The following is a 27,122-nucleotide window of genomic DNA, read 5'->3' as shown; positions in this document are numbered from 1 at the left end:
TGTTGTATATTCAGCCAGTAAGGGACTTTTATTCATTTGCTGCATTCAAATTATACAACGTAAGGAGGAAAGGAGCACGACACATCATAAACACCAGCGTCAAACACAAAAATACCAGCTTCACATATTTCCTAAACTCAAAATTCATGTTACAAAAGCAAATTAGGAAAAAGGGATGATAGCAAGTAGAGTGGCATATTTTCTTCTTCCTCGATGGAAGTCACAACAATTAGTATTTATTCCCCTGTGAAGTGCATTGTTCTAATTTCCATTATCAAAACAGGAAATTCTCCCCTGGAGGTCACCCAAAACTATGTTATGAAGCTGTGGGGTTAGCAGCATTTTTGGTACTAGGACAAAAGGCGAAGCAGGTCGTTCTGTGTACAAAGGTATCGATTCATGAACAGCACAACAACAGGCTTGTTTCCCTATTACCAAGTCTCCTGGGAGGCTCCCAAACGCTTTATTTTTATCCAGTGGATCCTGAGGTCAGTATTCTCACAGCTGGCCAGGCTGGGCACTTCTAGGTAGGAAGGCACGTTACAAGAGAAGTTTCTACAAAATAAAAGAGAAGTTTCTGGCAATGGAACCTTCCCGCAGTTGGCACCCATACCAGATGGACTAAGTGTGGTTTTCCGGAAGAAATCTAAGTTTCATTTCGGTAGCTTCATCTATTCTAGGCGGTTATTTTTCAATATCGCTTCAACTCTCAACTCCAAAAAGCCAAGGAGAGGAAGAAAGGACCTTCATCTCTGTGGTCTGAGATTCTAACCCACCATTCCTTGAGCAGAGAGAGACCGAACCCTACTGGTGCCAGGCTCTGCACCCCTCAAGGTCTTTGTGAAGTTGGCCTGTTGGCTTTAGTAAGAGTAAGTCAGGGGCGGCTGGATGACTTAGGTGGTTGAGTGTTCGGCTCTTGATTTTGGCGTGGGTTGTGATCCCAGGATTGTGGAACTGATCCCTGCGACGGGCTCCATGCTGAGCGAGGACCTTGGGATTCTCTTTCTCTCCCTTTGCTCCTCTCCTCCACCTTGCCCTCTCTCACTTAAAAAGAAAAGAAAGGAATAAGTAGCGGTAGGGTACGCTGGCCAGTTTTTTCTTTAAGGTTTTATTTTTGGGGGGTGCCCGAGTGGCTCAGTTAGTTAAGCAACCAACTCTTCATTTCAGCTCAGGTCACGATCTCATGGTTCGTGAGATCAAGGCTTGCGTGGGGCTCTGTGCTGGCAGCGTGTATGTAGGCTGCTTGGGATTCTCTCTCAAAATAAATAAACAACAAAAAAAAAAAGATGCTATTTTAAGTAATCTCTATACCCAACGTGGGGCTCGAACTTACAACCCTGAGATCAAGAGTCACATGCTCTACTGACTGCTGAGCCAGCCAGGGACTCTCCCCACCCTCTCTTTTTTTCTTTTAAAGATTTTATTTGTTTGCCAGCTTTAATATTTTCCCTTTTCGAACTGTGCATTCAGACTTGACTGTACAACCACACAGCTGTATTTTTCTTTGGCAGGGTTATTAATCCTTCATCTAGAATGGTGTAGGTATAAAATATAAATTGAAAAAAAGGTAAATTATTGTATTTGCATCAGAAATTGAACTTTTTATCACAGGATAATTTTCATGCAACATGAAACTACTCTATAAAAGCTATTTCTGGTCTTTTTTGCTTTACCAATTGGTAAAATTTCCACAAAATCATAATGCATCAAACTATATATAACAAGCTTGCATTTGTAACATAGAAACTATGACTTCGATTATTATTTGGGAGTTCTACTTTGGTTAAAATCCAGACAAAAGGATGAGAAAAAGTGTAAGAAAGTAGACCCTTTTACTGCTTAAATTCACACATGGCAGGTTCACGGTGGGCCAGAGCAGGAACAGAGGGGCTCTTGAGAAACTCAACAGAGAATTTTAGAGTGAGATCACAGAGTGCTCTTCTGAGATTCTGAGCCAGAAGGACCGCTGAGCTGACTCAGTGAGGCATTTCTCATGTTCTTAGGACCTTCGTTCATCTTTTGATTATTAAGCTGTCAAGAAAGGCTAAGAGCACGGACACTTAATAAAACCCTTGAACAGGATCCCTCGTTCTCCGTGGTCCTCTCTGTTCCAGGTAGCATGATAACATCTCTGAAGTTGTTCCTGCAGAGACGGCAAAAGGGCAGACGAACAGAACCACGAGAGGCCGTGCTAAGAGAACACACATAATGTACAACCTTTTCATTCACTACTGATTTTTTACCAAACGTGTAAGCTTTAGTTTATGAAACAGGATGCAATTCCCTTCCCCAGACTGTTTCTCTGCCTCTGGTGGGCATCAGAAACACCTGTGCACCTTTCTGACTCTCTGAGGGCCTGGACCTTTCTCCCAGCCTCCAAAGGTAAAGCTCCAGGGAGGTGTGTCTTGGCAGAGCTGAAGTGGCCAATTTCTGACGTGTGCCAGAGAGACTGAATGGTGAGCACGGTTTCTGCCAGGCATATTCACAACCTGTATCCTGCGTAGCTGAAGATGACCGATCAGCGGTGCATTTTATACGATCATTACTTTAAGAATTGTTTCCTTGGCCCCCCTCGGTGAAGAATGCCTAGAAATGGGCACGCATAAAATGTTAATTCCCTTTCTAACTGAAGTTAAGATTTTAAATGGACTCTTGCTTTCCCACTTTGCTCCGCTTATGTGGTAGGCCAGAGAGGTCCTTTCTGACTTATTTGTAGTTAGTACAGTTGAATGTCTTCTGGTTTTAGTGCTGCTAATCCCTTGTTTTAAAGATTAAAGGATTTGTACATTCTTTAAAAAAAAAAAAAAAAAAAAGACCATCTTGAAAACATCCATTTTGACAATTTCCAATAAAAAGATAGACGTGGGGGTGCCTGGGTGGCTCAGTCAGTTGAGCATCCAATTCCTAATTTGGCTCAGGTCATAATCTCACAGTTCACAGAATCGAACCCTACGTTGAGCTCTGCACTGACAGTGAGGAGCCTGCTTGGGATTCTCTCTCTCCCTCTTTCTCTCTGACCTTCTCCCGCTCGCTCTCTCTCCAAATAAACATGTTTTTTGTTTTTTTTTTAAAAAGCACTACATTAAAAAAAAAAAAAAAAAAAGACAAACCATATTTTCATCTACTGGTGATTTTTACCAAACTTTTAAAAAGCTTTAGTTTATGGAACAGGATCACGATTCTTCTTCCCAGTCACTAACACCCAGACTCTTTCACATTCCCAACAGACAAGTCCAAAGTGCAGGAGTCACGAGTTAGCTTCTGCAGTGTTTTTCTGCAAGGGAGCCAGGACGACCCCAACATTCCTCTCCTCACTCTCAGGGCTGTACAGGTCATGCTTTTCGATATACTCTCGGACAAGGTCTGGCACCAAGTAGCGAATGCTCTGGCCCCTTCTGAGGGCTCGCCGGATCTTTGTGGAGGAGATGTCATTGGTGATCCATTCATTTACCAGGTGAATGTTGTTCCGGTGTTTCCACAGTGCGTCGGATTCGTAGATGAATTTCTCAGCATCGTTTCCAGCCCGAGTAATACAGATGAGCCCATAGTCTCCTACAATTCGGGTGATATCCTCACTCTTCCACAGATTGGGAACACCGAACGATTCCAATAAATCTGCCCCACACAGCAGCTTTACTTTTGGCACATCTGGGAAGAAGAAAACACAGCTTCAGGGTCTGCTTTGCTAATAACTCCCTGAGTCAAAATGAATGCATCTATGTGTTTTTCTGGCTAGAGGGTTCATAGTTTTGATCCGAATCAGATTCTCCAAAGAGATGTAGGAACTGCAAAAGTTAAGGACCGCTGCAGGAGAAGTAAGTTCAAGGGGCCTTTTCCTTCCTCTCCTTCCCTCCCTCCGGTCCCAAAACTAACAAGAGGCATTTTCCAGGCAGCCAAGCATCCTGAATATGAAATGAAAATACAAGGGGGGCTTGCTCAGCACTAGAATCTTATCCACTCCAGTCGGTGAGTCTTGATAAAACATACAGACCTTTTGTTTTTGGCTCTAGCAATTCCTTTTGACCAAAATCTTGTCTTTGTTCAGCCCACTTCCTTTTCCGTCCAGGCCTCTCCAGCCTAGGTGAGTCCTGCTGGTGATCACAGCTACTGGCCTCCAGTTTCTCCTGATGGTGTCTAGAAAACAACAAAGCAGTAGAACATCCTCTTCTCACAACATTCAACCAGAATACTGTCTCTCTGGAGATGGCTTAGAGCCTCTGGCCCAAGGTCCAGGCTGTGTCATATTAAGAACATGTAAACCACAGGTACACCCAAGGCCCATCAGTCAGAATGGATGCTGACCAGCACCCAGTACTTCCGGGTCAGCGTGGAGGCTGGCCAGTAGTGCCCGGGGACTGGCTAACGGGCATAGAAAGTAAGGAGATCCTGGGAACACAACAGATGGTAGCGATTACTATTCTAAGCTTTATGTGTGTGTCACAATAATAAGAGTTAACATTAGCTATTTATTACGCGCTAAGCACTCCACTAAGTCCTTTGCATGGATCGTCTGATGAAATCTTCCCAACATCCCATGCCATAAATATCATTATTGTTATTATTATTCCCATAATGGAGGGAAGTGAAAGCTTAGAGCTGTAACTCCAGCTCTTGGCAGACTCCCTGGGACGCAGGAGGCATTCAGTAACAACCTGACTGAGTGAATGCTCTGGCTTTTGTAAAGCAACTCTATTGGGGCACCTGGCTGGCTCAGTCGCAAAAGCGACTCTTGATCTTGGAGTTGTGAGTTTGAGCCCCACGCTGGGTGTAGAGATTACTTCAATAAATAAAACTTAAAAAAAAAAAAAGTAAAGCAACTCTCTTATTGCCAGCATTATATCAGAACTGCTTATTATCCCCATTGAGAGAGAACTCTAATTTGCCCAAGGTCACTTAGCTTATAGGTAGCGGAGCCGGTGCTTGAACCCCAGCAGTCTGCTTCCAGAGCCCACACTCTTGACCACTGAAGAGTGTGGCTTCACCTAGTAGTGGAGAGCCACAACACCAAGGATAAGGTCCTAGAGAGCACAAGTGCCCGAAGCCTAGAAGGAAGGGACCACAGGCGGGACTCACGGGCAGCCTTGTTCTGGATCGGCAGCAGGATGCCCAGTGCTCTACAACCGTGCGGTTATCCAACATGAGCTACACCTGGGGAGCCAAGTGTGTCCTGTGCCCCTAACTCCCTTTGCTCTTGAGCAGCTGCGTTAATATGTAGCGGACAGCAAGGCTGTCAGGGAGGGGGCTGGGTAAGGTCGTGGATGCAGAAGGCTGGTATCTGATGGGAGAATTTCTGGCCAGTGAAGAGGGCTGACTTCTCCCTGCCAAGTCTGAAAAGCCGTTCCTCTTGATAAGCTGCTGTTCCAGATAGCCTCTGCTGGCCTGGTGTCCTATCTTCCCCCGGACACACCTCCCAGAGGTTCTCACGTGAGAGAGATTCCACCGACGGGGTTCACTCACAAGAGAGCTGGAAGGAAGACGGGAGGCACAGGCCATCCTTCTGGGCTGTGGAGCCTGAGAAGCAACCTCTTACGCAGTGAGCACAGTGGCCAGATCCTGTATTCCACTGTCCAGTCACCAACTTCAGGAGACTGGGACAGCTTAACAGCCGCATTTGTGGGAGCAGGGACAGGAACCGCTTTCTGAATGGCCACCGCAGCTAAAGGAGGTATGACCTTGAAACAAACCCGACTTCCCCTCCTCCAGCCCTCTGACACTTCTGCACGAGCACCTAAATCCCTTTCTGCTTAAAACAATCAGGGTGGTCTCTATTTCCTGTCCAAACCCTAACGGATGTGGTCAGAACCAGAAGGCTCAGAACTCTAAGAACTGACATTAGATGGAAAGGTTTTTCAGAAAGATAACATTAAGTAATAATTAATTAGCTGTTGCTCACTCTAGTTTCTGAATCCTTAACGGGAAATGTTTCTAAGGTATGAGCACAGCGATCTGGGACAAACCCAGTATGCCGTCATGGAAGCAACACCCAAAATCAGGACTGTCCACGACCAGGCACCATGGCTTCTCTTGTTTAAATTACCTGCCTCTCTCTTTTAAAAAATTTTTTTAATGTTTATTTTTGAGAGAGAGAGAGAGAGAGAGAGGCAGAGAGAGAGGGAGACGCAGAGTCTGAAGCAGGCTCCAGGCTCTGAGCTGTCAGCAGTGTCTGATGTGGGGCTCGAATCCATGAGCAGTGAGATCATAAAGTCAGATGCTTAACCAACTGAGCCACCCAGGAGCCCCTACCTGCCTCTCTCTTTTATACTTAAGAAGATTAACGACAACAATGTCTTCTTATGATTTTGCCTTTCTCATTCGGGGCACCGATAAGCCAGGCAGGCTTCTCCGTGGATGCTGTCTCCCACAGAGGTGCAATACTAACGAGCACGCAAACATCTAACAACACGATGAAGGACATGAAGGCTAAGGAGCCGCCACGCCCCACACCTGAGACGTAACCTTATGCAGGAACAGCACAGCCCACGAAAACGCCCACCCCACCCTGGTCACGGTTTGCAAACGTGTTCTGTTCACAGACACGGGCCACACTGACACAAGGCAAAAAGGCCCAGCCCATTCCCGCGGGACTGACAAAGCCGACCTCACCATGAATACCTTAGCACCTTCAAGGTCTCTACCCAGTCCTTCTGAAGACTTTCCCAGGTGTCAACTTCCACCCATTCTGAATTCTTGGTGGCTAGTTCTGCCATGATAACTCGGTGGTGGGCAGAGATGAGTCCTTTCTTCTTATACGCATCACCCACAGGAGAGATGACGCCTTTGATGACTCTGTATTTTCCTGGATAAAGAGTCAGATTTGAAGCGAGGTGTAACAAGTCAGATTTTACACACAGGAAGGATTATCATCACTCTGGTTTTATAACAGAATCCTGCCCCCTGGGGTTTCAGAAAAGGGATTTAGGTTCTCTTTCTTTATCTTTCTCTTTCTTTCTTTCCATCCATCCATCCATCCATCCACTCATTTATAAACAAGGTGAAACAGGCATAACATAAAATTCGCCACGTTGACTGCCTTCATTGTACAGCTCAGGGACATCAGGCACATTCACATCTCTGCAGCCATCCAACCATCCGTCTCCAGAACTTTTGCACCTTCTCCAACTGAAACTCAGTCCCTATTCATCACTAATTCCCCACCCCCTACAGAATCTAAATTTTGATATTGCCAAATTGCCTCGTAAAAAGCCTTAATCAATTGGTATTGTTCACCTACAGTGTATACGAGAGCCCATTTCTCCTCAACTTCTGATACTTGACATTATCAAGTTTGAACATTTTTGTCCATGTGATGGGCAAACTAGACCTCGTTTTTTATCTCTGTTCCCCAATTATTAGGATTATTGGTGAGTTTAAGCACCCAGGCGTCCATCTATCTATCAGCCTATAGCATGATCCTTTACATTACAAAATATATTATGTAGGGGAGAAAATCATTTTCCTTGACCCTCCTTGGGTCCCTGGCTGAGTCTAAAAATTAAACTGACAATGGGGTGCCTGGGTGGCTCAGTCGGTTGAGCGTCCGACTTCAGCTCAGGTCATGATCTCACAGTCCGTGAGCCTGAGCCCTGCGTCGGGCTCTATGCTGACAGCTCCGAGCCAGGAGCTTGCTTCGGATTCTGTGTCTCCCCCTCTCTCTGTCCCTCCCCTGCTCATGTTGTCTCTGTCTCAAAATAAATAAAAACATTACAAAATAATAAAAAATAAATAAAAATTAAACTGACAAAGAAAAACATAGAAATTTATTTAATAGAAGGCTTATGTTACGTGGTACCTTCGTAAGGAAATAACAGTTAAACCTGGGTATTTTTATGTCAGGTTTGGTGAAGAGTGGACAGTTGTAGAGAAAAATGGTAGGGCAAAGAGTTTGAGGTACGTTCACAAAATTCAGGGAAATTTAGCAAGGCCTGTTAGTTTAGATTCTTCTAGGCATCGATTTGCCTTTAGTAATAAGGATGCTCCTTTCCTCCCGGTATAGGGAGGGCACCTCCCACAGGAAGGTTTGTTTGGTTAGTTGGTTGGCGTTTTTTTTAAATTTATTTCGAGAGAGCGTGAGAATGAGCACAAGCGGGGAAGAGGCAGAGAGAGAGGGGGGGGGGGGGGAGGGAGAGAGGGAGAGAGAGAGAGAGAGAGAGAGAGAGAGAGAGAGAATGAATCCCAAGCAGGCTCCACGCTGTCAGCACAGAGCCCAACGCAGGGCTCGACCCCACAACCCTGAGATCATGACCTGAGCAGAAACCAAGAGTTGGATACTTAACTGAGTCACCCAGGCGCCCCCCCTCATGTGAAGGTTTTTTGAGTTGCTTCCGAGAAGGGTGGGGAGGTCAGAGTGACCTTCCTGTTTCTGCCATTTTTTCAAACTGCTTCAGCTTAAAATGTCCAACGTGACAAAGGACTATATTTTGGGGTAGTGGCCTGAACCCTGTTATTGCTTTTGGCTACTGTTCCTACCTGTTCCGTTCATGTAGTCCTTGGCCAGCTCAAATAGCCTCAGGTGCATGTTGGTGATAGGATTAAAGGAGCCACAAGCAAGAAGAACCACTTCTGTCTTCTCTGAATTCTCCATGCTAAGAATTTGAAGTTGTTGATCTAAATGGAAAACTCGGACACCCTGCTCGTTGTCTGCAAAGGAAAAGAACATACGTTCAGCTATAGGTCTTTAGTGGCCTTTCACATTCCCATTCCAAGTGAATGGATAAAAATATTTGGCTTCGGGGCACCTGGGTGGCTCAGTCGGTTAGGCGGCCAACTTCGGCTCAGGTCATGATCTCACGGTCCGTGAGTTCGAGCCCCGCGTCGGGCTCTGTGCTGACTGCTCAGAGCCTGGAGCCTGCTTCAGATTCTGTGTCTCCCTCTCTCTCTGTCCCTCCCCTGTTCATGCTCTGTCTCTCTCCGTCTCAAAAATAAATAAATGTTAAAAAAAAATTAAAAAAAAATATTTGGCTTCGATGACAAGGACAGCCCCATTTCTCCACCCTTCCTTTTCACTGTGAATTTGCAGCTCCTGCCAGAAAGGGATGGAATCTCCTTCCCCTTCTTTGTGACTTGCTTCGGACAAGACAATGTGGCAGTTAGGACAGTGTGCTAGTTCTGAGCCCAGGCCTTTGAGGTCTGCACACTTCTGCTCTCTTTTGGCCTCCCTCCTCTGCCATGAAAACAAGCCGAGGCCAACCTGCTGGACAGAACACGTGGGAGACAGCTGGTGCCCCCGCTGACAGCCAACCACTGGCTGTGCGGCTGAGGCCATCCTGCACCAGCCAAACCGCAGACGACATGCTCAGAGACACAGCCCAGGTGAGATCAGCTGAGCCTGGCTTACATCAACAAACCCACAAGCTGACCCTAGACTCATAAGCAAAAATGAAATGTGCATGCTGCTGAAGTTTTATGACTGCCCTACTGTAGCTCCAGTTAGCTGATACAATGATGTTATCAACTACCACATAAACGGAACTCCCTGACAACCTGCCCTTCAAGACAGTAGTCGGCCTCTTAGTCAACATGATCACATTATCACTTTCAGCTCAGGAACAGTTTACAATTTACAAATCTTTTTTCATATTATTCCATTTAATCCTTCTATAACCCTAATGAAGTAATACAAGACAACAGATTTAAACTTTTATTAAATGAACTCAGATAGATTCAGAAATTACGAGGCAGCAAAAGGCCCATAATGAAACCCAACAGTCATTGGCCACATCCTGCTCACCAAACCCTCTATGCAACTCCCTTAAAAGCAAGCACTTTTAACTTTTTCAGCTATTTCTTCTGGTAGATTCTACCATATTTCTATACTATGTGCTTATAATGCTATTTCTAAATTTATCCAAAGTAAACAGTACCTGTTTACTATGATGGTCCATGAGGATTAGCTCTCACACGCCCTCACTGCCTATTCCCAAACTTCTACATGTATATCTATCTATAGTTTCTAGTCTGTGTTGAAAGCCGTCTTCTAGAGTTGTGAAGGCATCGCTTGTAGATTGCAGTGTTAACAGCGATAAACCCAAAGTCACTCCCAATTCTGGATCCTTTGAATGTGACTTACATTTTTCCTCCCCTGAAGCTTGTGAGATCTTCTCTTTGTCCCCAGCGTTCCGAAATTTTACAATGATGTCCTCTATGTGACTCTATTTTCATCTGTTGTGCGGGGCACTGGGCAGACCCTTTCAAATTTGAGGCTCATAAACTTCAGTTCTGGGAAAGGTCCTTGAATGATGACATTCTGCCTTCCGTTTTCTTTGTTCTCTTTGGAAATGGCTATTATTTGGAGCTGAGGCAGCTGGACTGGTCTTCTCATTTTCTTTTCTTTTCCCTCTTTCCTTTAAGCTCTAATTTCTAGATATTCTCAACTCCATCCTCCATCTGTTGAGCTGATTTTCAGTTCTGCTATTATAGCCTTCATTTTAAAGACCTTTGTCCTCTAGGGGCGTCAGGGTAGCTCAGTCGGTTAAGCGTCCGACTCTTGATTTCTGCTCAGGTCGTGATCTCACGGTTTGTGGGGTTGAGACCCATGTCGGGCTCCGTGCTGACAATGTGGGGCCTGCTTGGGGTTCTCTTTCTCTCTCTGCCCCTCACCTGCTTGTGCTCTCTCTCTCTCTCTCTCTCTCTCAAAATAAATAAATAAACTTAGAGAAAAAAAAAAAGACCTTTGTCCTCTAAATGTTCCTTTTTATGGTGTTCTGTTCTTTCACCAATGCATTCTCTTATCTCTCTACCAACATGAATGATACATTTTCAGTTTCTTTCAACAAGAGCTGATAGGAAGTTCTGAGTGGGTGAGTAGGGCCCATGTACAATGGGCTTCACTGTATGGTAACCTGGCAGTCAGTGTTGCAGGTCTCGCCCCTGGGACCGGCCGGATTCCACAGAACAGTATCCTCTAATCTCCTGTCTGTTACAGCACAACAGTTAAGAACCTGTGCTCTGTGGGGCACCTGGCTGGCTCAGTTGGTAGAGCATGCAACTCTTGATCTCTGGGTCACGAGTTCAAGCCCCACGTAGGGCATAGACATTATTAGAGACATTATGGGGGGGGGGGGGGCGGGAAGCAACCTATGCTCTGAAACCAGACTGCCTGCATAGAAATCACCTACATGGGCTGGATGACCCAGGACAACCTGACCTTAACCTAATCTTCCTTTGTCCCGGTTTTCTCAGTCTTAAAATAGAGAAAATAACAGTACCTACCTTGTGACCATCATGAGGATTAAGCGAGACAATACACGCAACTGCTTTTGACAAGAAATAAACACACTGTGAATGTAGCTACTATTAATGCTGCACATAATGTCGCTATAGTTCAACTCTTTTTAATCTACAAAAACATGAATTTCAAATGGTTCAACCAAACATTATTACTCTATTGACTCTGGTTTTTTTCCTGGAGGGTTTTTCTCCCGGAACTCATTCTCTAATGTGGACTGAAAGTCTCTAATCCTTTGTACGGCTATCATTCTGAAACCTTTTTCATCTCTCTTCTGAGTCAGATCCCCTATTTCTGAGGACCGCATCATGTCTTTCTTGGTTTATGTCCTGATTTTTCTAGAACGTATCCTCAAGTAGCTTCATAATAAAAGGTACATGGGAAATAAGTTTGGTTATGTCTTTATCCTTCCTTCAGAGATGAACGGCTGAGTTGAGAAAAAAGCAAGTTGAAATTATTTTCTTTTAAAATTATGAATGCATTTCTTCATTGTCTCCTAGCATACCACACTATTGCTGAAAGTCTAATGCCATTCTGATTCTTTTCCTTTTTTACATACCTTTTTTCTTTTTGGAAGATTTGTAGGATGTCTTCCTTATCCCCAATGCTCTGAATCTGAAATGCCACAATGTTGTGTCTTAGTGGGGGTCTTTTTCATTCATTGTGCTGGGAGTCAGCTGAAGAGGTTCAGAATGTGCCAGTTTGGCATGTGGATTATTTTGAGCAGAAGGTACTGAGAACCCTGTGGGCTCAAGAGAAACTTCTGCCCCTCCCTTAAGAACACAGAAGAATCTAAATTGGAGGTCTTTCTCAGAATAAGGGTTATTAGGGGAGATAAATTTTATCTGAGTGACCCATCTGTATAGCAGGGCAAATGTCTAATTACCAAACATGTTTTTATCGCCCCACAAAGTGCATTACTCTCCTCTGAAAACACAGACCCCTACCCCTTCTGACTTCAGAGTGACATACAGACCTCATGTTGCCTGACTTTGGAATTCCCGTGTCCATGTGGATCCCCCATATGTACACCTGTTACAGTTGTTTTATTCCTCTTAACCCCTCTCATCACTCTGATTCTTAGTCCAGCTAGAAAGACTTCTGAGAACACAGGAGTTCTTGCTCCCCAACACAGTGAGCCTTCAAATCTCTTAAACTCAAATCACTCAGTTTTGGGTTTTTTGATAAACTGCTTATTAACTATCAAAAAATAGTTTTGTTATTGTAAAATTTAAAAAAATATTTTTTTAAGTTTATTCACTTATTTTGAGAGAGTGCATACGCACGAACGGGGAGGCACAGAGAGCAAGGGAGTGAAAGAGAATCCCAAGCAGGCTCTGCACTGTCAGCACAGAGCCCCAAGCAGAATTTGAACTCACGAACCGTGAGCTCATGACCTGAGCTGAAACCAAGAGCCGGACGCTTAACTGACGCCACCCAGGCGTCTCTAAAAAATATTCTTATATATCCAAATTATGTTTCAAAAGAATCATTCTGAGAGCTTATAAATATAATTCCAATGATGCCAAATTGCTAGAAGCATGTGGGGAACTTTGGGGAAATTACCTATACAGGCTGGAGTATTTTTCCAATTAATGTAGAAATACAATGAAAGATAATAAACACACAGCTGTATGATACTTTTCAATGGATAAAATGTGTTCACACACCTATCATTCAAGCCTCACCACCAAAAACAAATTTGGCCAAAGTCATTTAGCTTGTTCCAAAAAATAAGCTATTGTTAGATATTTCGTTTTTCTAGTTAATCTTCCACCTCTGGACATTTAGGTCTTTCTAACTTTTCAGTATTACAAACATCTGAGATCAATAGTGGGTTGAAAATGCGCTGGAAATAGAGGCTGTCATACACCTTGCTGTGCACTTCCAAGACTTCCCAGTGCTCAAACAACCTGTGTCAGGACCACTGATTTATAGCCCAACAATGTCTAGACCCAAGTGCCAGGGTGACCAAGTCACTTTTGCTCAGATTCTATGCTCTCATTGGACAAAGACAGTGAGTGGTAGACCCAGGGCCACTTGATTCCTGATGCCTAGACTCACTCATCAAAAGAAAAATGGGAGACCTGGGTGGCTCAGTAGGTTGAGCATCTGACTTTAAAAAAAAAATTTTTTTTTTTACATTTATTTATTTTTGAGAGACAGAGAGAGACAGCGTGAGCAGGGGAGAGGCAGAGAGAGAGGGACACACAGAATCAGAAGCAGGCTCCAGGCTCCGAGCTGTCAGCACAGAGCCCAATGTGGGGCTCAAACCCACGAACCATGAGATCATGACCTGAGCTGAAGTCAGATGCTTAACCGATTGAGCCACCCAGGTGCCGCCTGACTTTTTTTTTTTTTTTTAATGTTTATTTATTTCTGTAGGCGAGAGAGAGACAGAATGTGAGCTGAGGAGGAACAGAGAGAAAGAGAGATACGGAATCCGAAGCAGATTCCAGGTTCCGAGCTGTCAGCACAGAGCCCAACGCGGGGCTCAAACTCACAAACCATGAGATGGTGACCTGAGCCGAAGTCAGACACTTAACTGACTGAGCCACCGGGCGTCCCTGACTCTTGATTTCAGCTCAGGTCATGATCTCATGGTTTGAGATCGAGCCCTGAGTTGGGCTCTGTGCTGACAGCATGGAGCCTGCTTGGGATTCTCTCTCTCCTCTCTTTCTTTCAAAAGAAATAAATAAAAAAAGGTGGCGGGGCAGGGGGGCGGGGGGGCAGGTAGGCATTAAACCAGAGCTGTGTAGTTTGGAAATGAGCCCTCCTGGTTGAGGAGATGAGAAAAGTGCATGTTAACCCCTTAGGCAATGGGAACCTTTGAAGGTTTCTGAGCAACAGAGTTACAACACGGTTCTACACAATGTTTTAGAAAAATAATAAGACATGGGGACTTACAACCTTAATTGATTTTATCAGCTTAACCAAATCACTTAATTACAAGTCTTAAGTTTCCATATCTGTAAAACAGGGATAATGACAACCAATTTCAGTCACCGTGAGGATTAATTCTGAGACTAACACATGGCAACGTGCTTGCATATTCCCTAGAACAGTGCTAAAATAAACGGCAGCTGTTACTTGGGAGGGAAGTGACAACACTGATGATGGTGATGCTGTGGGATTAACTGGAAGGGGCAAAACAAGACCAGTTACAAGTCATGTGACTGGAAGGCCAGTTACAAAGTTATGAGTCCCTCAATTTAAATGGTGAGAATGGAAATAAACATTTATTCAATAAACATCTGAGGCTTTCTCCCAACAAAGCATAGTGGTAGGGGTCAGAGGGACACTGCTAATTGTTGATAAGAAATAGAGAGAGAAGGGTCGGTAATGCTCCACACAGCACTTTAAAAAATGAGTTAATTCATAAGAATGATTTAAATGTCCTACCTTTCAATTATCAGCTCAAGGATGATACCAGGGTTCACTTGAGGCTTGTTCCCACCCCTCCCATCCTTACCCCCCAATTCCCATACAGAGTGCCTGTGGTTATTGGGGTGGTGGTGACTACAACATGCCACGACAGGGCCCACAGGGAAATCAGGGTATCCTGCCAGCTTCTGAGCATGATCAATGAGAGCCTGTCAGTTCCAGCCCCGCCCACCTCAAGTTTCAGACACCACTCCCCATGGGAGATTGAGCTGTGGGCAGGAAGAACAATAAAGCTGTAAGGGGAGGTTTGGGTCCCCAAGGAGCTGTCTGCTGTTCAGGGAAGGACAGAACAAAGAGCTTAGAGCTCCTCCCCAACCTTGGGGATGCACTCAGGTTTCCTGTCTCCCCACCCCCCTCGGGGGAAAGGCTGGGGAAGGGGCTGGAGCAAGCTGATCTCTTAGCTAAAGGAAGCTTTCTCCCTGGTCACATTCACAACCTATCTCAAGTATCCAGCTCAGTTCTATTAATTCATCATGAACACAGACAACTTGAGCTCACACTAGACTCTAGACCTTTAAAACCACTGAAGAATTAAGTTACAGCCAGCCTCCACTGTAGCCCAGGGTGTTTAAAAAAACAAGGATCCGTCCCTCTCCAAGGAAAAGTACTTCCTCTGTATCGCTGCAAGGTACCAGAATATGTGGGTAGGGAAAGGGGACAAGCTGGTGACAAATGGGAGGAGTAGTTTGGAAGCTCTAACAGGGCCGTTCTGGATCCTCCTTGCTTTGCTCCAGGTGCTCAAGGACCAGCATCCCCATGATTCACTTCTGTCTGGCCCACACAGCCTACCACCTGCACTGCTGGCTGCCGAGATCATACCGGCTCAGGCTGTAAGTGTCCCTCCCCAGCTTGCTATAACAAAAAACTCATTTCTTCCTGAGACAGTCTTGACATTGAACTAAAATTTACTTTCAATTTTTAAATCACATTTTTCTTTTAAAAAACTGAAATATAGCTGATGTATAATACTTTCTTAAATTTTTTTAAAGTTTATTTATTTTGAAAGAGACAGACACCGTGTGAGAGGCAGAGGGGCAGAGAGAGAGGGAGAGAGAATCCCAAGCAGGCTCAGTGCTGCCAGCACAGAACCCTACAGGGGGCTCGACCCCATGAAACCATGAGACCACAACCTGAGCCAAAACCAAGAGTTGGATGCTTAACTGACTGAGCTACCTGGGCGCCCCGTGACTTTCTCAGGTTTGAAAAATACTGAGATGTGAACATTAATGAAACATTTTTTAAACATTAAGTCAGTTTTTTCAATGTTAACATTGAAAAAGTCAACCATCTTGTAACATTTCAGAATGCTCAATATAATTAAATCTATGTTGACTGAATGTTAATGCGTTGACTTGTCAACTGATTGGAATTTATACCCCTAAAAAGATGCTATTCCTTTCCAAAAGGTCCCATCAAGCCTCTAACTGTATTCTAGTTGTAACAATGTTTCACTGCTTTAAACAGTCTTGGGGTTTATTTTGAGACTATTTTTTTTTTAATACTTTCAACAGGGATAAATCTTTGTCTTTGGGTAGATTTAATTTCTCCAGATACCCTAAGGTCCCTCAGTGCTAAACCTCATTAATAAAATAATCAAGGTAAATAATAGAGCTTATGATGAAGAAAGAGAACTATCAGTTACTGAGGAAGATCTTATATGCATGGATCTTGTATTATTATTTTCAGATTAAGATATTCTCATATGCATGAATTTTATATTACACTATCTTATGTTGCATGTAAGTACATGTAATTTCAAAAGAATTTCAAAAATGAGCAGAAACAGCAGACTTCATCTGGTTGTGGAAGCTGGGTGGGTTGGCTTACTCTGTTCATTGGTTACACCCCATGTGAACCAGGTGGCAGGAGGCAGCGGCTGGCACAGCACAGGGCCATGGTCAGGACTCTCAGACCCGGCTCCAAACTCTAGCTCTATCACTACTGGGTGTTTGTCCTTGGACAAGACACTTAGTCTTTCTGAGTCTGTTTCCTCATTTATAAAATGGGGAACCAGAGTCCCTATCTCATTGGATTTTGTGCATATTAAATACGAAAGTGAATAAAAATGTTTGACACATTGTCTACTCATGATGAATGTTAACTTTCACTGTTATCTGTGAGTTGTCTTAAGGCATGAACTTACAAGTCACAGTAAAGGAACCAAGGTTCTAAAGATCCCTTGGGGACCAGTATCCACAGCGCCTGCTACGTAGTAGTTCAGGAAATGGCAGTGCTAATCTTTGTGAAGTTTTATTAGACATAATTGTGCTCAAATGGAATGGATCTCAAGTCATCTTTGTTATGTTTAAAACTTTCTCTCTGCGGTCTAATGTGACACTGTCATGAAACAGAACCTAAATTCGGTTTCTTGAAGCCATTTGATCACTAAAGAAGTAATGTAAAACGTAACTCACTGTGTCTCACGCAGCCAAGTGACGGTGTTCTTGTTTGGGACCACCGCTCTAGTCCTCCAGCTGTATGTTCTGCTAAGGTAAGTGTTTTCACCCCCCACCCCCAGCACAGGGCAGCTCAGCATGTGGGCCTGACCTCTGGAGATGGTTCTGGTGCGCTCTGCCATTCCTGTGATGAGTTTAACTGCAGCCTGACCCATGTTTTCGCCCCTGTTATCAATGGTGGTCACCTGCTTCACCTCTTTGAAAAAGTCAAACATCTCAATATGAACAGAACAGTTGGGATTTGGGCAGATCGAGTTTTAACACTTCCTTCTTTTAGTACAAGAAGCTGTTAGATGGGAGACAACGAGGGCACCAATGTTGCCACTTATGGATTCCCTAGAGCCCAGTCTCAACAGCCTAGCATGAGCTAACATTTGCAGGGCCGAGGGCGACATAGATATATGTGACCAGATTATGACTTGATACCTTATTTCAGATTCTATGTTGGACATTAGTCTTGCGGAAAAGGTCAGTCAGCTAATAACTCTGTCACTGGACAAATGAAATAAATGCAACCCGATACATTCAGAATAAAAAACTGCAGCTCTAAACATGTGGAAAGTCTGAAATAATCTGAAAACTGAGAATCCGCAAAAGGGACAAAACGGAAATGGGAACTGTGACACTCCCTGGAATTAGCCTAATTCAAATTTTCCAACTTAGGTCCTAGGAGTTTTGTGTGCAGTTAGACCAACTTCCTTACTCCAGAAGGCCAGAATTCCCACAAACTATCTTCTTGATATTTTCCACCGAAATATCAAGTTAACATGAATTAGAAAGATAGTAAACATTATTTGTCCATCGATCAGAAATATTAACAACTCTCAATATTACTAGTAGGCTATTTAGCAGCGTTAATTTGCAGTTAATAAAAGGGAGTTGCCTGGAACCAAATGAACCCAGGGCCAGAATTAAGATTAGAATTCAAGGGTTAGTGCCTTCTGGTATCGTGCTTACAGGGCGAATTTCTTCCAATAATTGATAAATTAATGTATGACCCTGTGTATTGATTTTAGACCCAGATCTTCCCAATACTGCGGGCAACCTCTCCTTACCAACCTGGTTGGTAATATCATCTTTACTTTCCTCACAATTGGTAAGTGTACATTCATCAAGCACTTATTACGTGCCTACTGTCTGTCAGACACCGCTGAGACAAAAATGGGGAAGATGGGACTTCCTGCTCTTCAGGAGCTCACAGACTGAAACTTAAGAAAAAAATTCATGTTTAAAATTCAGGTAAAGGAAATTTTTAAAGTTCCTTAGCATCCTTCTGGAGAAGGTTGTCCTTCTGGTGGTCCTAACCTTTGAGTATGAAACCGAATTAAGTTAAATGCAAACATTTTGTGTTGGTGTTATAAAATTCTTTAGCTATAAAAATTACTAGATTCATTTACTCATTTAATAAACAGTTACTGAACTGGAGATGATACCGTGTAGAAGAACACGGACCTCAACAACTTGAAATAAAAAAGTAATAGAGAAGCAGTGGACTCTGAAATGTGGAGTTTTAGGAATGTCTTAATTAATACATTTCAATTATCTTTGCCTGTGTGTGTGCTTAGAAGATTGATGTGTAATTTTTTTTTTTTTAACATTTATTTATTTTTGAGACAGAGAGAGAGAGCATGAACGGGGGAGGGTCAGAGAAAGAGGGAGACACAGAATCTGAAACAGGCTCCAGGCTCTGAGCAGTCAGCACAGAGCCCGATGCGGGGCTCGAACTCACGGACCGTGAGATCATGACCTGAGCCGAAGTCGGACGCTTAACCGACTGAGCCACTCAGGCGCCCCGAGTGATGTGTAATTTAAATAAAACCTATGCCTACAGTTTTTCAAAGATTTTTATCCATTTAAATCATCTCTAGATCCAATATGGGTCTTGAACTCACAACCCCGAGATCAAGAGTTGCATGCTCCATTGACTGAGCCAGCCAGGCATTGTCCCTAAACTTTAATGAAAAAATCGTTACCGAAGGCCTCGGGCACTGCTCTAACTGCTCTAGAGTCTCCCACTGAATCGCAGCTCCACAAGAGGCGATGAAGCAGGTAATGGTGGCAAGCACTGGCTTTGGAGACAGAGGGAGGCCAGTTGAAACATTCACTCCATGACAAGTTACTTAACCTCTCTGAGCTCCCCCCACCTCATTTGTAACCTGGAGATAAATTACCTGCTTCATTTTGCTAAGGCTTAAATGAGATAACAGGAATCATCAAACAAAACAGTCATAGTTCCTATTACCAACACCACCAATATTAAGAACACAACCTATATTAAAGGAAAACCTTAGCCTGGCTGGGTTTTGAGCATGAGTCCCACAGGAGGGAAGCGAGGAAACATACACTGTTTAGGCGTGCATTCAAGAATGTATTTCTGTGGGCCGCCTGGGTGGCTCAGTTTAGCGTCAGACTCCTGATTTCCACCCAGGTCATGACTCACAGTAAGGGAGTTCGAGCCCTGCAAAGGGCTCTGCACTGATAATGCGGAGCCTGCTGGTGATTCTCCCTCTTTCTCTGCCCTCCCCCACTCACAATTTCTCTGTCTCTCTCAAAATAAATAAACTTAAAAAAAAAAAAAAGAATGTATTTCAGAGATAATTAAACCTAGTAAATCGATGCTGTTCTGATGTCCTTTTAGGTTTTACTGTGCTGTTTACGCAGATGGAGCCCGTCCCACAGGCACTCAAGAGGATGTTTGCTGTATTTGGTGTGGGATCCTTCAGTGAAGGAGTCTATACCGTGGTGTTAACAGTTTTGGCAACTGACTGTGTATGTTTTTAAGTACTGAATTTCTAAAGGCTCATCTTAATCTGAAAGCTTGACTGTACATAATACACCATTAGTCTTCAATATTTTCTACTCACAGTAAAAATAGAGGTATGTAGAGACAGAATTCTTAATTAGACACGTGCCACAGTTAAAACAATTCACCAGGGAAAGTTTAAAAATTCCAGGAGAGGGGCGCCTGGGTGGTTCAGCTGGTTAAGCGTCTGACTTTGGCTCAGGTCATGATCTCATGGTTCCTGAGTTCGAGCCCCACATCAGGCTCTGTGCTGACATCTCAAGAGCCTGGAGTCTGCATCAGATTCTGTCTCCATCTCTCTCTCTCTCTCTCTCGGCCCCTCCCCTGCTTATGTTCTGTTTCTCTCTCAAAAATAAGCAAACGTTAAAAAATAAATAAATAAAAAATTCCAGGAGAGATTTTTGTTTTTGCGGATAAATTCTACTGTATTAGACTAAAAAAAAAAAAAAGTTGAGCTACCGCTGAAGAGTGGAGCTGTTGGACTGCATTTTGCAAAGTATGCAGCAAGCCTTCCATCTCCTGCTAAGCTGAGGCCATTGTTTAAATCCTTTTGGCAAAAACACTGTAAATAGGGGTTCCAGTTAAAAGACAAGTATTCCTCACAGTGCTTTTCTCCTCCCAAATACAGGAAAAAACGACCCCTGAACTTTACTACTTGTCTGTGCTGCTGTCGGTGGGCAGCTTGGTTTCCACAGGTGAGCAAAACTTCCCGAGCAACCTGTCCTTGTCAAAGGCTTAGCAGTCCTTCAAGGCAGTAAATGCTCAGGCAGGGCTGTCCTGTTGTAAGAGAAGCCCGGTTCCTCCTAAAGCCAGAGCTCCAAGAAGCACAGTAATTAGAAAAGCAAAGTAAAGAGGAAGCACAGAGGGTTAGAAGGGAAATAAAATGCCATCCTTTTCATGTGGTTTCCACTGCATTTAATTAGATCCCCTTCTTCATCCCGCAGTACTTTTCTCGGGCCTGGGGCTGACCTGGCTGGGCAGTGGGACCCGTGCACGACCAGGCGCTACATCAACGGTCTGATGTTGGCATTTGAGGCCTGCTGGTCTCCCGCCTCCCACAGAGGTCGTCGGCAGGCCAGGCCTCTCTCAGCAGCCCCACCACCTGACAGCTGCCCGGGAACAGGTCAGCTCCTACCCTGCTACTCCTGAGTGAAGTGGTCAGCTGACATCACAGCTAAGACAACAGGAAGCACATCAAAACCAGTCATCTGAAAGAAAGTTGTCTTTAAGTATTAATTAGTACGGACAATGGATAAAAAGGAACAGTTCGACCCAAATCACCAGATTGACACCACGACCAAATTCGCCCCAAATAAGGACGTTCTTTCAAGATCATTACTCTCTCTGAATCTCCTTTTTTATTTCATGAAAATATTGTCATCAGCTGGATAGCTGCTATAGAAATAAGCACTGAAAAGGAAGAAGGAAAATGTGAATCTTAGCAATGAACAAAGGTTTAGTTTCAGGCACCTGGCTAGCTCAGTCCGTTAAGCATCTGACTTCGGCTCAGGTCATGATCTCACAGTGTGTCAGGTGGAGTCCCACATTGGGTGAGCTCGAGCCCCACTTCGGGTGAACATGAGCCCTGCTTCGGGTGAGCCCCGCTTCTCTCTCCCTCTAGCTCTCTCTCTCTCTGCCCCTCACTCACTTGCGAGCACTCTCAAAAAAAAAAAAAAAAAAAAAAACCTAAAAACCTCACAAAGGTTTGGTTTCAAAAAAACAGTGATTCACATTGTGTATTTGAACAATTTATTGTTCTTTAAAAACGTAGTGGGAAATTTTAGAATAAAACTAACCACAATCTCCTCCCCACGGGTTACAAAAATCTTTTGCATCACAACAGTCGATTGTTGTCTAGAGAACATAGCCAATTGACCTACATGATGGTTTTTGTCTTCTTGCTTTTTCTGTGTGTATTCATAGATTCTGAGGTTTCTTAGTAGGAGCTAGTTAATCACAGATGCTCTCCACATCTTTAGGAAGGAGACACAACTCTATTTCTTGAGAAAAAGAACTATCTATTGGTAGGAGGATCAAATTCAATATAAACATCTCCCAACACATCTATGACAGGCACAGACCTTCACAAGTGGGAATGACTGTTTCTACCTGTTTCTCTATTCAGGTGGCCCCTGCTGGAGGCAAAGTTACCTAACAACACTATCCATCCAACATGCTGACATTTCTGAGTGCTTTCCAAATTCCAAACCTAGTGTTGAAACTTAGGAATTAGAAACTTGATGGGGGCGCCTGACTGGCTTAGTCTGTAGAGCATGCAACTCCCAATCTCCAGGTTGTGAATTTGAGCCCCACATTAAGCATAGAGATTACTTTAAAAAACAAAAAATACAAAAAAACTCTCTAAATTCTCAGGCGCCTGGCTGGTTCAGTTGGTGTAGAGCATGCGACTCTGCATCTTGGGGGTTGTGAGTTCAAGCCCAACATTGGGTGTAGAGCTTACTTAAAAAAATAAATAAATAAAACAAACTAACAAACATATATACCTCAGAAACAAACCAAATATGTATGTTTACTAGCTGGAATTTAAATAAAAACTTGGAGAAAAAAAAGAAACCTGAGTAACCCATACATTAACCATGAAAGCCCCTGAAATAATTCTTACTATGACTGACACAAACTTTTTAAAAGTAACACAACCTAGGAGCGCCTGGGTGACTCAGTTGTTTAAGCATCCGACTTCAGCTCAGGTCATGATCTCACAGTTCGAGCCCCTCATCAGGCTCTGTGCTGACAGCTGGGAGCCTGGAACCTGCTTCAGATTCTGTGTCTTCCTCGCTCTCTGCCCCTCTCCCATTCGAGCTCCCTTCCTCTCTCTCTCACAAAAATAGACATGAAAAAATTTTTAAGTAACATAAACTTTTATGTTCTCCTGACTTCGTTAACCAAATATTAACATATCAGATAAACATCAATATATCTCAAATAATATTTGTATTAGAATTTCCTTTTTTTTTTATCTGTCTTATCCCACCCCCCAAACCTGATCTACCTGACAACTCCATCCTTCCAGTTGCTAAGACCAAGTACTCTAAACTATCCTTAATGCCTTTTTGCCCCTCACACCCCATTGGGAAGTCCTAATGGCTCCATCTTCAAAATATATTCAGAATCCAATTATTTTTCACTATTTGGAACATTTATTTAAGTTTATTTATTTTGAGAGAAACAGAGAGAGCATGAGTGGGGGAGGGGCAGAGAGAGAGAGGGAGAGTGAGAATCCCAAGCAGGCTCATGATCAGTGCACAGAGCCCGACATGGGGCTCGAACTCACAAAACCATGAGATCATCACCTGAGCTGAAATCAAGAGGCAGACGCTTAACTGACTGAGCCACCCAGGTGCCCCACTGTTGGGAAAATTTTAACTGTTTCTAAATGCAAGAGGCTGCTTAAGACCAAGGCTGCTTCGTATTCTTTCTTTCCTTCCTTCCTTCCTTCAAGTTTTTATTAATTTCAGTAATCTCTACACCCAACATGGGGCTCGAACTCACAATTAAGAGCCATGTGCTCTTCTGACTGAGACAGCCAGGCGCCCCTATTTCTGTATCTTGAAGTTACGCAACATTCCTAACTTCAGAAAGTGAAATCACGCTTTTTTTTTTTTTAATGTTTATTTTTGAGAGACAGAGAACGGGTGGGGGAGGGGCAGAGAGAGGGAGTCACAGAATCTGAAGCAGGCTCCAGGCTCTGAGCTGTCAGCAGGCAGGGCTCAAACCCACAAACCGTGAGATCACAACCTGGGCTGAAGTCGGATGCCCAACCAACTGAGCCACCCAGGAGCCCCAAAATCACATTTCTTAACTGATAAACATAACTTGAAGCATAATTTAAAACAGTATTTTAACCCATAACATATAAAACTGAATTTTCATTTACTTTAATGGTTTTTTTACCCCCAAAACCAAACCTGGTTTCATGAGGGTTAATTTCATTAAGAAACATTTATTTCATGCTACTAATACCGTACGAAATATAAATTATGCTCTTTCTGATATGAGCAAAATTTATGAAATATTCTGAAACTGTGCTACCTTTTAGCTGCTGCACAGTTTAGAGAACCACCTCACAGACTAAAGAAATTCTCTATGACCTATGTTGGCTCAGAAGCGAAGTATCTTCTGTTGAGCACCTATTTTTATGGGGAATGCTTTGTTTTGGGGTTCTTATTCTGGAGCCTGGCTTCAGGAATATAACATCCCTGAATGTATAAGCAGAATGTAGGGTATGGGTACATATGAGCAGCTTTCTGGGAGGATGTCAAGGGAAGTTTGAGAAGCTAAAAATAAGTATTAGGGGCACCTGGCTGGGTCAGTTGGGGGAGCATGCAACTCTTGGTCTTGGGGTCATGAGTTTGAGCCCCATGTTGGATATAAAGATTACTTAAATAAATAAACTTTAACAATAAATAAATAAATAAATAAATAAATAAATAAATAAATACAGTAAGCACTAAACTCATTAAATTTAGTATATAAAAAAATACCAGGGGTGCCTGGCTGGTTCAGTCAGTAGAGTGTGCAACTTAAAAAAAAAAAAAATTTTTTTTAATGTTTATTTATTAATAACATTAATAAATTAATTAATGAGACAGAGCATGAGCAGGGGACAGGCAGAAAGAGAGGGAGACACAGAATCCAAAGCAGGCTCCAGGCTCTGAGCTGTCAGCACAGAGCCCAACACAGGGCTCGAACCCACAAACCGTGAGATCATGACCTGAGCCGAAGTCAGACCCTTAACTGACTGAGCCACCCAGGCCCCCCTAGAGTGTGCAACTCTTGATCCTAGGGTTATGGGTTTGAGCCCCACATTGGGTGTAGAGCTTGCATTAAAAAAAAAAAAGTAAAAAACCCCTTGACTTTGACATCTATCATTGCTCATTTAAAGTTAAAGAAAAAAACAAACAAACTGGGGCACCTAGGTGGCTGAGTTCGTTGAGCAGCCAACTTTGGCTCAGGTCATGATCTCATGGTTTGTGGGTTCAAGCCCTGCCTCAGGCTCTGTGCTGACAGCTCAGAACACGGAGTCTTCAGATTCCCTGTCTCCCTCTCTCTCTGCCCCTCCCCCGCTCTGTCTGTCTCTCTGTCTCTTTCTCTAAAATTTAAAAAACAAAATTCATGCTCTTAGCTATGTCACAAAATTGACCACAGTACAAGCTATCTACTGGTAGACGTTTAAAAGAGGTCCACATGTTCAGAGAGCCTTTGGCTCATGTACTTCTTGTTAAGCCACTCGAGTTTCACCTGCCCCAGCATTTTTCCTACCTAGTTGGAGCAAACCATCCTCTCTGGGCTCCCATCCCAAGTCCAAGTTAAAATGTCCTAAACTCCTGCAGCTGCCAAGTAGTATTTCCCAGTTATGACTCCCAACTCTGAGGTTATTTCCCCCAATGCTCTCTCCAGTAACTACCAACCTAACATGGTTTTTTTTGTTTGTTTTGTTTTTTGTTTACAATTTCTTCTCTTCCTTCCCCACCCCCCTCCAAAACCTGGATTCTATTTTTGTTTGACAACTGGGACCCAAACCAAGTTTTCTTACTTATGCTCTAGGAACGCTTTTCATTATCCATTAGCTCTAAACAAGAACCCAAAGAACACCGTCAGCACAGAAGTGCTAAGTCAAATCAAGTCACCGAGAAAGAGGAGCAGGTAAGCACAGTGCATGATCAGGGGAGGCCCTTCCTCCACAGCTACCGCCACCACTCATACTCAGACCGACACATATGCCTGAACAGAACACCCTATCATCATCATCATCATCATCAAAATTAGGGGAAGTACACAATGAGCAAATGTTTATTTAGCAAGTTCCTCAATCTGGGAAACAAAGAATATTTTTCAGTTTTGTTTTGTTTGGCACTGATCCTATTTGTCTCCGAGAGCCCCGCGTCACTCAATGCACGTACCGAAAATCAGAGATAATTGCATTAATGTAACAGTCACTTACTTTCACAAAGGAAATTCTGTGAACCTGAAGCGTTTTTGCAAGGTAGGTTGTGGGAACCATTCCAACTGCGTCAACAGTCTTCAGTTGGGCTGGAACAGTGATTTCACATCCAAATTGTAACTCTGAAAAGCAATTTATGGTAATAAGTAGGAAATTCTACAATTAGAACTGGCAGAAGTAATTCATTCTGGTAGGATTCTATGGTAACCTCTGTTTGGCGTGGCTGGAATAGCTTTAAAGACAACACCCTTGGGGGAGGGGGGGACCTGGAGGGCTCAGTTGGTTAAGCCATCGTCTCTTGATTTAGTAGAGGTCATAATCCCACAGTTCCGTTCCCAAGATCGAGCCCCAATCAGGCCCCGCGCTGACGGCATGGAGCCTGCTTGGGATTCTCTCGCACGCTCTCTCAAAAAAATAAATTAATTTTTTAAAAAACCCAAAGTTTTAAAGGCAACACCTCTGCAACAAGTTTGCCGTCAAGCCTGATGTGGTCTTGGGGACCACGGACTCAAGGAGAAGGGCTGGGAACACCAGAAAATGGTTTCCGCCCAGTTTTCTCAGTAACTTTTAACTTGTTGCCCAAGAGCGAGTAGTGTCCTCAAGGGACGTGTCAATCCGCTTCTGGGAAGATGGGTCTCGCCTTTACACGTGGAAAAGGGATTTCGGAGGAAACAGAAGTCCTCCAGAATGGAGAACTTTCTCCTCCGCCCTCCACCCACCTCCGCCAAACACAAGAAGCCTCTAGAAAAGGACTGACTGATTGACTGACTTTACTTACTTTACTCGCTTATTTATTTTTACCTGTTCAGAGGGGGCCAGAGGAAAATTTAGCGAGTCTTTTGGTTCCACGTTAAGATGGAAAGAATGAAGGGGCAAGACTCCTTGCCCCAAGTTTGAATGTGACCTTGCCTGGAAGACCGCTATATCTGCCCCTCAAGGACCCCGCCATCTTGAACTCCCTTCGGCGTGCGACAAAAAGAGTCCCGGGTCGCCTCCCCTAAAGCCTGGTTTCTCAAGGGCTCCAGCCAGGGGGCTTACCACGCACGTCCTCAGGGTCGACCGGCCCGAATCCTCCCGGAGAGAACCCGCAGCCCGGACGCCAGAAACGGAAACACCCGCGCCCGCATCCTCATTGGCTCCTGGGGGCCGGAAGTGTATGCGTCTGGCGGAAGTGCTCCTACTGCGAGCGTCCGCCCGGTCCGGACCCTCAGGTAGGCGGGGCCCCTGGCTCCC

The 27,122-nt window shown here is 43.9% G+C and overlaps 1 protein-coding gene across 6 annotated transcripts; it reads right to left on the bottom strand.

Moving 5' to 3' along the window:
* On the bottom strand, positions 1 to 27,107 carry NMNAT1 (nicotinamide nucleotide adenylyltransferase 1). Of its 6 annotated transcripts, XR_008291971.1 has the most exons (7): positions 26,928 to 27,083; positions 25,890 to 26,011; positions 8,467 to 8,637; positions 6,613 to 6,796; positions 3,992 to 4,134; positions 809 to 3,648; positions 1 to 555 (listed from the first exon to the last, which is right to left on the bottom strand). XR_008291971.1 is itself a non-coding variant. In XM_015083126.3 (6 exons), the coding sequence occupies exons 3-6, from the start codon at positions 8,579 to 8,581 to the stop codon at positions 3,248 to 3,250; spliced, it is 843 nt and encodes a 280-aa protein (XP_014938612.1). In that variant the 5' UTR covers positions 8,582 to 8,637; positions 25,890 to 26,011; positions 26,928 to 27,083; the 3' UTR covers positions 1 to 3,247. The 6 variants fall into 6 exon arrangements, 5 of the variants coding, with proteins under 5 accessions (XP_014938612.1, XP_014938613.1, XP_053062787.1 ...); XM_015083126.3 differs by having other exon boundaries at positions 1 to 3,648; XM_015083127.3 differs by lacking the exon at positions 26,928 to 27,083 and adding an exon at positions 26,691 to 26,849 and having other exon boundaries at positions 1 to 3,648.
* Between the last annotated feature and the right edge of the window lie 15 nt (positions 27,108 to 27,122).

This window comes from Acinonyx jubatus, chromosome C1 (genome assembly GCF_027475565.1).
Source record: "Acinonyx jubatus isolate Ajub_Pintada_27869175 chromosome C1, VMU_Ajub_asm_v1.0, whole genome shotgun sequence".
In the NCBI taxonomy this organism is placed as follows: Eukaryota; Metazoa; Chordata; class Mammalia; order Carnivora; family Felidae; genus Acinonyx; species Acinonyx jubatus.
This window is presented reverse-complemented; position numbering and strand designations above follow the sequence as displayed.